General features: G+C 37.1%; 1 protein-coding gene across 1 annotated transcript in view; it reads right to left on the bottom strand.

Annotated features, from left to right (window-relative positions):
* The window catches only part of AGMO (alkylglycerol monooxygenase), a 198486-nt gene that overhangs the window by 73736 nt on the left and 112622 nt on the right, over positions 1 to 12128 (bottom strand). The window contains exons 11-12 of the mRNA XM_010577667.1: positions 11331 to 11413; positions 10041 to 10146 (exon numbers count right to left, since the gene is read on the bottom strand). Coding sequence (XP_010575969.1) covers positions 10041 to 10146; positions 11331 to 11413 — 189 coding nt within the window. The remainder of the gene's footprint in view (positions 1 to 10040; positions 10147 to 11330; positions 11414 to 12128) is intronic.

Below are 12128 nucleotides of genomic sequence, written 5' to 3'. Positions count from 1 at the left end.
GGTCCAGTTTACAAGTCCGGCAGTTGAATTCTTGCTTTTTACATGTTTTATAGTCTGGGGATGCATTTTAATAAGCCTCAGATAGCCCCAGAAGCTAATTACCAGCCATACAAATAGTATGGAGAATACATTTGGAATGGACTTGGTTTATGCCAACACTTTCATTAAAAGCAAAGACGGCCCAACAAGATATTAGAATTAGACTCCTGAACACATCTCATACTGTGCAATAATGTACTCAGCTGAAGACAACAGAGAACTTAAAAAAATATGTATACATAAACCCCCAAGTTTTCTAAACAAGACAATTGTTTAATAGGCTTCACTTGAAAGTCAGGAATAAAAAATGACCAGGAATTTAACTAGGATGATGGCGGCTCTATTCACTGCTTACATAATGCACAGAAGTGGGGTAGGCCCTTTTATGTATGCACAAAGGCAGACGTTATAATCTAACTAGATCGTTCGCAAAGGAAAGTGGAGATAGGTATAGAGACATGTAGATATAAAACAATGCAGTTAATGGCCAGATTCTGCTTCTTAACATCCTGTTTAACCACCACTTTTAACCATTTCCTAATATCTGACTGTTCTTTGTAGCCAACTTGCATGAAGCCAACAAGAAGAGAAATAAATATATCTAGAGATTTATAGTCATGCAGATGTGCAATGAATCCAGGTAATAGCTAAGGACAAAATATAGCATCCTTTTCTCCATAAAACCTAAAATGTTCAAACTAAAACCAGGCATTTTCAACTGTATATTAGCTTCCAATCAGCAAAATAAACAACCTATTCCAGGCATTTCATGGGCTCCACATGAAGATAAACCAAACAAATTCTGTCAGGACAGATGGGATCACTCCCAGACTCCATAGGGGGTTGCTGCATTATTTTGCCTTAGCTTCAAGTGATAACTAGAGCTTTACATGTACTTTTTGCTCCATAACACCTATTCCCAACTTTTAAACATACAAAGTGTTTTGTGTGTTCTGCATTTGGGAATCAGTTGTTAAACATAGCATTTGCTAATCTTCTTTCATCAGGCAATTTTTATTTGGCATTGGCAGGAGAAGGAAATTTTAAAACATTCTCTTTGCCTTGCGTAATACCCAAATATAAATATATATATAGCATTGTTGCTTTCTTTATATTCCCTGACTCTAAACATCATAGAAAACAGAACTCTTACAAAGGAATGATATAACAAGGCAGTAATAAATCACAGCACAGATAATGGCTTGATTTTATCTTACTGATCTACTGCCCACATTAGACAAGAGGCACTGGCTGGTTAGAATTTAGCATGCGATTGCCCAGATGTCATGAACTAGTTTTTAGTCTCTGTGGTTATTTCAGGTGCTGCTAGTAGAAAAACAGAGGCTTGACTTTTACTGTGCTTTTCTTTCTTTGTTGTTCATAATAAGCTTCTGAAAAAATAGACTGAGCAAAAGATTATTTTTTTTCAATCATCAATTCTAATAAAATATATTATAGAATATTTGGAGTTAATTTCTGCTTTCCTAAATAGAGGTATTGATTTGGCTTTCAAATGGCCTATATTACAGCCCAATTCTGAGGGTCCTGAATGTTGGACATTCTGTTCCAGAAATGCTAAGTTTTCACAGCTGCCACATTCTGCTCACTGTTACAGAAGTGGGAAGGGACGTTTATGGGAAGAAGAATCTTGTACCTCCATTTCCCTTGCAGGACATATAAACTGAGTAACCCCGGACTGCATGTCTTTTTTACAGTTGGGTTTTCTCTATTTAAATCTTATGAGACAAAATATCCAAAATGCTTTAAATACTAGGCTGGTTCTTTGCGGTCACCTTGTATCTGCCAAACCTAGATTTATTCACCATCAGAAATAGCTAGCTTAATTAAAGCTGTCATCTCCTAAAAGCCAATTCAATCCCTCTGCCTGTCATGTTGAGGATAAATTCAAACTAAGCCATCTGCCTTCAGGGTCTTGGGAACACAGGTACAGCTCTCCTCTCGTTAAGATTAGGACAATTCCCACCTGCCATTTGCAATAGTTTTGGTGGCAGACTACCTGATTTTGGAAAGAAGTCTACTAGTTTTGCATATCAGGTTGCCCTAATGAACACATACACACAGGTGAGCTTGATAGGCTAAAGACAGCTGGGCTGCAGAGCACACGCACGCACCAGCTGTGCATGGCAGGGCTGGAAGGCTCCCCGCTCCGGGGTGCTCAGCGTGCCTGGAGGACGCAATCTGACGGATGCAGAAGGTATCTTCTGCTCCTCCCCACACCATGTGTGCGGATGGGAAACCTCAGCAGGCAAGACAGTGTCTTTCATTCGGGATGCAGCAAGCACCATTTTACCCTTGCCTTTGACTCAGAGACTGCAGTGTGCTTTACGCTACACCTTTAAATCAACTCTGAACGTAAAACGTGTAAGAGTGTAAACTGATCAGTAAGTGCTGGCTCTGTCAAGCATAGGAAACACAAGTCTGCTCCAACTGCCTTTGCATCTCTCCTACAGAATCCAAACGGCGCGGGGTCTGCCTGTATGCCTGCCTCTCACTCCAGCGTATGCCAGTGCTGCCTGCGTTATGATGCAGAGGTGCCTCCATGCTTACACAGATGACTAATACTGCAAACAAGGCATTCTCTGAGTGTTCCTTCACTGGAAGTACTTTTTTGAGCTCTTTAAAAGGGGGGAAAAAAAAAAAAAAAAAAAAAATTACTCTACAGATTAGTTTTCCTAACAGTACAACCTCTGGAGAAGAAATCTAGGTATGAAACAAATATATGCATTTGTGCATTTACAAAAAAGATATCAGTTAATACTCTAGTACCGGAACTGCAATTACACAGACAGAAACATCTGCCCATGTGGAATATCTCAGTTGTCACCAGGGATTAATATCGGTGAAGCAATTCACTGGTATGGAGATTTTTATTATTATCCATGTGTTATTATGATGTAGAAAAACAAATGGAGTTCGATGGGTTTGCGGCATTACTGGCTTTTAGAAAAATTTTGCTTTGACTTATGAACCAAACCAGTCTGCAATGCAAATTAGTAGCAACGTGTGTGAAATGGCACAGTTTCATTTTTACAAAGATGCCCTCGGACGTATAACTGAACATTAATGATTTCAATTGGCATGACTGTTACCTTTAAAATGCAAACATTGCATATAGATACAAGCCAACCGCTAACTTCTTTGGGCTAAGAAGGGTCAGAAAATAAACTTTATGACTATCAATGTGAGTGTTGACAGAACAAACCACAAAATTTCAGACAGTATACGTGAATAGGTATTTTCTATCTTCAGAGTAACACCTTTGCTTCATCTTTGACTGCATGCTTCTGATTTCTATTAAGTATGACTACCTCCTTGTCTTGTCAAGCAATTAAAGTGACAAAAGTAATAGCAGATGCCTCTTTCCTAGTTAGAGCTACAGCAACAGACCATAGCTTGCATTTTATTACAACCACTCTATACAGCCTAATAATTGCAAGGTAATTGAAAAGATCCTGATAATAAACCACCAGTTTACTTTTTTCAGACAAAATAAATATATAACCCAATTCAGGCTTCATTTTAATGACACATTAGATGGTTTCCAACTTGTCTTGATTTTTGTTTTATTTTATGATTGTAAATAAACCCTGGAAAATTCCTTCCCCCATTTTACCACCTGAAACTGCAGCTGTTGGCTGACACTATCAAAGCCTCGCAATTCCGAACTCACGTGCAAATCTCATCAAGTGCAGACACTTCTAATTGATTCCAGAAGTTTTTCTTTTGCTAAGATCAGCGGGCAGAAGAAGAATAATGAGCAGCTTTTAAGCAGAGGGGGGAGGGTGTTGAGCTCGGGGAGTGGAGATTTTAAAAGCTCCAGCTTGGCTGCTCTGCCAGAAATGCGGAGCAATTTTACGGTCAATTGGCCAGAGCATCTGGAACTATACATCATAGTCTTTAGTTGATGGTGGTGAAGCCGACTCTCAAACTGGCTAAGTCTAAAATCAGTAATGACTCTGCTGTCACACCTAAGTGGAAACTAACTTAATCTACTGCCAGATTTTACTGTGACTTTTTCTAAGGGACATTATTCCCCTTAGGGCAGTTGTCAAGAATATTAAAAGTCCAGTCCCTGGGATACACTGTATGGTATAGTGGACTTTTCTGAATGAAGCTAACATAGAAAATACAGATTACAACTCCTGTTTGTTTAATTCCATGTGTGTTGACAAGGCTTTTTATCATAAGGCAGTAGAGTTTCCTTCCATCCCCAGCTTCGTTTCTAAAATACATTTCAAATACACCAGCCAATCTAGTTAGGGCACAGAGACTGCCTAAATGCTGAGGTCGTAAATCATAGCACAGGGCATGGAGCTTTCACCTTAATGGAAACCAAATATGGGATATGCTGCTCTTTGAAATGCGGCACAGATGATCATAATGAGGGACCAAGCAAAAATGCTACAGAGCAGAAAACCATCACTGAAGTGGAAATAAGTTCTTATGAGTAAATGTTTGTTTTAAGTTAGTACTCATAAGTCAGTATTCCAACACTGGTAAATTACACTAAGAAACAAGTGAGGTAACAGCAAGTCTTTGTACGATGAAAGGAGAAATAAGTAGTGTGGTAATACATCACATTAAGAGGGACTGCTGTGGAACACAGAATACAGTGCAAATCAGTTCTTTAATAAAGAGATATTATATATTTTATCCAGACAAATTAGCTGACACACTCGTAAGAAATACCAGAATTGCATCAAACATCAGAGAAGCAGTCCATTTGGTACAGAATACTGTCTCCAAAAGTGTCTGGAACAGCTGCATCTAACAAGTTTAGATACTGAGGAGGGGTAAATAAGCAATTTGACCACAACAAAGTCCATTTCTGCCTCCATTAGTTAAGGGCTGAGTTATACCCTGCAGCACAAGATTTTACGTGTCTTCCAAAGTTGGTTATATTTCTAATGCAACACATGCCCACATAAAACAGAAAAGGAAACAAGTTATTCATTCATAATAGCACACGTGTATACAACCTCTCTTCTTCTCTCTTTTCCCCAGTGAAAGTTTTGCTAGACTGTTGTCCTTCCTACCTGTAAATTAATACTGCCTGCCAATGCTTTCATAGCCCGGCAGCCCAGGAAGCTGCAGTGCGGGAGGAGTCTGGATGAAGAGATTTACTCCCAGATACAATGCCTTAGCTGAAACAAAGATAAAAGGCAAACAAGCACGTCAAGTTAGACACCTGTATTTCCTCCTCCAGCTTCCTCACTCCTAGGCCCTTAGTTTAAGAGTCTTTCTCAATACTGAGTTGCAGCCACTATGAGAGTTGGTGAAAATATTTAAGACAAGAGTTCCAACAACATGTCAATGGCTCTCATTTCTACTTGCTCCTCATTAGTACTACTGTCAAATAACAGCCAGCGCTTGACCAAAATCAGCTCATGGAATATGCTGGCCGATGCCAAACCAGAGCAGTTGGATGGAAACACTTTGAAGAGGTGCACCATCATCACAGATTTATTTTTACATATCGTGCCTGCTGAACTGTCGCATAACTGAACACACAAGCAATGTTTTCTGCTACCTCCAGGTTGTTAGGAGACTCCAGGCCGAGGCTGACAGAAAATGATTTGGCTTCAGTAATACACATGATCATCACATTACACAGGCATGAAGTAATCAGCCTAAAGGAAACTAACTAGCATAGGATGTGGCAGCACAGATCTTCAAGCAGAAACACATTAGCTCCTCAGTTTACTGTCTATAACCAGTCAAATATATCTGTGCTCTATCATCAAGGTTTTCAGTGACCTCCATCCAAGAAACAATTTTCTTAAGATTTAAAAATTTCCTCAAACATCACCGCCTTTTTTCTTAAAAACAAAAAAAGCACAAAACAAACCCTGCTTCTTTCACCTATCCACCCATATGAAATACATACAGCACAATGAACAGAAAGCGCATGCTGAGAAACGTTCATTGTTCTACCTCCCATAAGAAAAAAAAATATCACTTTTCTAAGTCTGATGACTTCCAATTATTGTCTTATTTGGAGAAGGAAAGGACACCGGGAGAGATCCCCCAGGAGTATATCTTGGAAGGACTTCAAAAACAATAGTAGGGAGAACAATATCTTTAAATGATCAGAAAAATAACATAATTTTCACAAGGAATCAAGGCTGGTAACATACAACTTTAAAGTATCAATAGATCCAATGCTGTGCTTACTAGACTGTGGACACAGTTAACAACCATATTAAGAGTGTAGCTTCAGCAAAAGCAGAAGTCTTTCTTGCACACCTCTAGCTTCATTTTACTTCCACCCTCCCTGAGCCTCAGCATTAGGAATCTTTCTTGCTCCACAGCAAGTTGCATCACTTACCTGAAGAACAATCTTTGGCTGCATAAGTCAGACCAGCTGGCCAACCCAATTAGCTGGGCAGGGAGAGTTAGAGGCTGGAGCCAGAGGGCAGGACTGCTCCTCCTGCTGGAATTGCAGTCCTTAGCTGCTTTTTTCACACCCACCTGAGCTACTTTAATGGCAAAATGGGAAAGCCTGGCTCTTTGTTTCCTCTACTCTTTTCTCTTCTCTCACTGCTCCTCTAGTTTTCTCTCATTTCATCTGTATTTTCCTTCTAGTTTTCACCCAGAAGGCCTTCCTCCCATGTAGAAGTTCTGATAATTGTCACACCTTCTTATGAGCCAAATGCAATCATTTGCAATTTAAATCACCTATTTTTGCTACTTAGAGTACCTGCAAATAGTACTGCAAGGATATTTACTTCTGAAATCTTACCTACTGGTTCTAAAATATTCATGAGAAATATGAACATATGAAATATAGTCACAGAAAAAAGCAACATGTATAGACAGAAGTCACATACTTTTTCACTAATGATTCAACATGCTGTTGGCAAGATCAGTCTTGCACTTATCTGCTGCAATGTGCACCATTAACTTAAGAATTATTTGTTAAATTCTAGACACACTGAGTAGTGCCATCATGCCTCCTACAGTTCATTTTTCTTCATCCCTAAGTAAGTGCCCTGAAAGGCATAATTTATAGACCAAAGAAAAAAAAGTCGAGAGAAATTCTTTTACATGATGTCATGCATTCATTCCTATTGCTCGTGAATACTGGCTTACTAAAAAATTGTTTATTTGGTAACATATAAGGATGATGATGTAAGGAGGACGTTATTTAAGTATATTGCAGATTATGAGTACTAGAAAAGTAACATTAAAAAGATCAAAGTCAGCTAAATCTAGGTGCATGTTAAAGATGGAATATTTACATGAGGCAAACAAAAAGATTAAATAAATGTTTTCATTTACACCTCTCAAAAATTGTAAGTGGATTTGAAAATGAAACAGAGCAAAGGAAGTTGAAAAGCAAGCAGATAAAAATTACTAGGACATATGTAGCAGAAATTTTAAAAATTGCTTATAAGCTAGATCTATGTTTATAAGTCTCACAAGATATTCAAACTTATCAACACTATTGTACTATGAAATACAGGTATTATGAAGGATAGATAACCTGTTTGGATGTTGAACAGAAACAATTCTTAGGACAAATTTTTGACCTAATTTCTGAGAAAACCTTTTATTTATTTGTTTGTTTATTTATTATGCTTTCTGGTACTGTTGGTTCAAAATGATGCGGTCAATATTGAGCTAAAATATTAAAATTTGAAGACTTTTCAACACAAATTGACAAATCTCTGGCAGTTTCCCTTTGCTTAGAATTTTTTGATCTTAAGTCCCATTATAACAATATTACCACCTATAAGAACATTTCTACAATGAATCCAGAAACTGTATAATTCATTGAGAGTAAAAGTGGATCATTTATGTCAAAAAGGGGGACTCTCTGAAGTTTATCACAAACATTTAGACTAAATATAAGAAAGAAATTTTTTACGATGAGGTTGGTGAAACACTGGAACAGGTTGCCCAGAGAGGTGGTAGATGCCCCATCCCTGGAAACATTCAAGGTCAGATTGGACAGGGCTCTGAGCAACCTGATCTAGTTGAAGATGTCCCTGCTCATTGCAGGGGGGTTGGACTAGATGACCTTTAAAGGTCCCTTCCAACCCAAACTATTTTGTTATTCTATGATCACAAAAGCTATTAATATCACAAACTTGTTGATTTATGATAAAATGTAAGTCTCTAGTGGTGACATATTGGCATTACGCAGAAGCATTATCTCTTCTGCTCTCACTGAGAGCAAGCAATTTATAAGACAGACACCTGTTCTTTCAGTATTTTCAAAGAAAAAAATATGAGCAAGGTACTCCTGTTTCTTGTTAAAAATGGACTACTTAGTGCCAAACAAGAGACTAAAAAAGGAGTAACAGAGAAGTATAATATAAAGGATAAATGGAAAAACATTAGACAGAAGAAGGGATAGGAAAGTACAGTAGGGAAGAACTCAGGATGGGAATAAAGTTAAAATTTTAATGACAGATACATGTAAAGAACAGAATAAGAACTATTCCATTTTGTGTCCTTCTTCATGAAAGAGTAGGAAACTGTATAGTTCCCTACAAACAATAGAAATAACAATCTGGTAATTTTACTTCCACTCGTTTCTTAGTAAGAGACGCTTTTACATATGTGCACACACACAGAGCTCAGCAAGGCAAGCACATGTTTTTGGGTTTTTTTAAGTGGGAGTGTATATTTTGACATATAATTCTCCCCAAATTCAGTTAGAATACCCAAATAATTCAAGTCTGAGAGCTATATCTCAAGGGCTATAGAATTAATTGCCAAATTTTAGAATTTTTTGCTTCAAGCCTATCTACTGTAGTGGGTTACTCAGTAAATAATAAAAACATTTTCCAAATGATATTTATACAAGTAAAATCCTTCAAATATCTGCTGAGTTCTGGCAGACTTCTCAAAGGAATTCAAGAACTGTTTGATTTATAAACCAAAGGTTTGACAATGTAACAATATGGGAAAAAAATTAAAACAATTCTTGATTAGTGGTATTTATCTAGCTTTTAATATTGTCCAATACTTATTGTTTCCTATCCAAGGCAAAAAAGAAAAAAAAAAAAAAAAGACCCACAGCAGCATAAGATATTTTTCCATTCTGCTATTGCCTGATCTCTCAGAAAAGCAGGAGAATCAGCACCCCTACCAGAAACCTCCAATTAGGAAAGTTGCTATAAATTTTGCAGATGTTTCAAAAGAAAGGAACCATTTCGAACTTGGTTAAGTCTCAATCCCTACTGTTTTATTTCATTTTTTCTGGTTTTAAGCCAAAAGGTAACTTTCTGATAACAGTTCTACTAGTCTAGCAACCTGTTCATAACCTTGCTGATAACTGTCTTTGCTGGTAACCAGCACTAGGTAGCTTGTGAATGTTATTCATATCAGAATCATATTAATAATTCAGTGTTATTTAATTCAGATAATATTAAAAGAGTTATTATGAAATACCAACTGCACTGAAAAAAGAAAAAGGTAGATTAAAAAGCAAAAATCACAAACAGGGTAAAAATAAGTCCTAAGAACACAAAAGCAACCATACTTGATCAGACCAAAGGTCTATTTAGTCCAGTATCCTATCTTTGTCAATGGCTAAAAGTCTGCTTCTGAGGTATAAGTACAGAACAAAATATTTTATATTTAAGACTCCTCCAGCCTCCAAGCATTTTCAGAATTCTCTCATGAAAGGTGACTTAATCAATTCAAATTCAGCAACACATTTCTGTTATTTACTTCAAAGCATATGGCCACTGATATATTATTTTTGCAAGAAATGTTAAATATACACTTTCCTGACTTTTTTTTTCAATGGAAATTGGAATTGGGAGCAAATGCCAATAATTTTCTTACAAGTTAATCATAAAAAGTGAGAAATAAAGAGATAAAAAAAGAAAAAAAACCAATATTCTACTCAAATAGTATAATGTTAAAAAAGGAAGCAAAATATAAATGTTTAGTGTTTCCTCTTTTACTAAAGAGATAAAAAATCTAGAGTCATCAGCGCTGATATTTCAAAATAAGTGCCTTACCTCATATGCATAGCCCAAGGAAGAAAACTGACTCCTTAAGTAACCATGTTTGTACACACCTACGAAGACTAAGCAGCGGATGATTTCCAAAATTCCTGCTTTGGGCCTAGAAACAGGAAGTAATTCAGATTAACATCCAATTTTTTCTTCTTTGTTAACTTCGGTGAAAAAGAGAATGTAGAAACAGTTTGTGATGTCCTGTACTTACATCAAGTCATCTTTCTCAACCTTATAGTTAAGTTTTTATAGTATACACCTTACATGGACCTATAACACTGAACTTCCTGGCCGGGGGGGCGGAGAATACACATACTCACAAACTATATATGAGCTAACACAAATGTAGCTGTATATATAGCTATTATCTTTTGACCTCAAAAATAACAACAGCAAAATTCTGAAAACTGCTACATGAGTAGTTCAGAATCTTTTCATTGGTCTACTTTTAGTAAATTAGTAAATTTTTACTAATGCACATTATTAACTCGCTAAGTTATACCTCTCTGGCATACTGACAGATTTTTACCTGTCCTGAAATAAGTTGTTCAGTCCATACAAGTGAAAGGTATTCCTTTCTGAAAACATAATGAACAGCAGGTGCAAAGCCGAAGTGGCACCTCAATCTCAAAGGAAGCTTCTATTCCAGATTTCTGCTCTGGCAGGCAAATAGTTTCTTTGTAAGAAACCGTAGCTGCTATTTACTCTTCTGTAGGGTCACGGTGCCTGTATGGACTACTTCCATAGTGTATGCCTCAGTGGGCTGGTGTATTCAAGATCCAATATGATTTGAATCCATACTGATTAAATTTAGTCTTAAGCTTACAACATCCTTCACGTGATTTTGAGTCTACTCTGAGCTACACTGAGTGCTTTTCCTGTACCATCACTGTATCTGACACCTGTGGCATGCTACACAGGACTGGCACAATATGGTTGCAGTCTGAGCTTGAATGGCCTTGGGACAGCCTGCAGGTCTCACTGGCCTGCCAGCATCCCAAATCCAGAGATGTGGACCCAACAAATGCAAGCACAGAGGGTGACATAAGTAGCCCATCCCATAATTTTTCTGCAAGGCACAACATTGATATAGCCACTTATTGCTATGGGAACACTCCTGGGTTTAAGTGCTGGCTAGTTATGTGTTATTTTCTAGTCAACAGACAACAACATATGTGTCCGAGTGTATCTATATTTCTTTATCAATATAGTTTCTGACACACTTGAGATTGCCATGTAACGATAAATAATGCATAATGAGAGAAAAAAAGAAAAGCATGTTTTGTATCTTACCTGTTCTCCATAAGCAGTCCGAAAGAGGTCAAGGACAGAATGATAAAGCCAATTCTCAGGAGAACAGTTCCCTGTGATAACATCTGTTAAAATTAGACAAGGAATTTATTTAGAGTAATTTTCTGAAGAGAAATGGAGTTTTAACAGAACAGGAGCTTCAACTTCCTCAGTCGGTGATGTTAGTGTCTGCTTTTAAGGCAATTCGTTACTTTAAATTTTACAACAAAAATATCTGCTCTGGATAGCACACTTACCCGGAGTAACCACCTTTATGCCTGTTTCCTGAATGCTGTATTTCCAAAATAATGTTTAAGATATTCTCTTCCGCGCTATGTGTTTTCCCAAAGTTACTTGATTCCCTTATGCCTTTACCCAAGAGGGAACAAACTTATTTCTAGATAAAAATCCCAGAAACCCTGTTCTTTTTCTTAATCTTATGTTACCAGGTCTTTACAATACTCATCCATGAATCCCAATGGATACCAAAACCAACACACTGGTAAGAATAAGAATTCACATGACATGACAACATGACCATATTTAAGAAGAAACAAAATTAATATTGTCCCTTCATGACAACTCAACACTTGATTCCCAATTCAGCAAAACTCTTCAACTCATACCATTAACTTCAACCAGACTTAAAACACTTTTAAACATTAACATGTGTGTTAGTACTTGGATGAACAGCAGCGTGAGGATTTATGTCCTTAAAATTTACATCGAAATGATATAAACAAACCTCAGGAAAACAGAAATTCGTTTCATTGTGAAGTTTGAATTTTTTCATTTATTAAA

Source organism: Haliaeetus leucocephalus, unplaced genomic scaffold (genome assembly GCF_000737465.1).
Source record: "Haliaeetus leucocephalus isolate CR32 unplaced genomic scaffold, Haliaeetus_leucocephalus-4.0 Scaffold566, whole genome shotgun sequence".
NCBI lineage: Eukaryota > Metazoa > Chordata > Aves > Accipitriformes > Accipitridae > Haliaeetus > Haliaeetus leucocephalus.
Note: the sequence above shows the minus strand (reverse complement) of the source record. Positions and strands in the feature narration are given on the sequence as shown.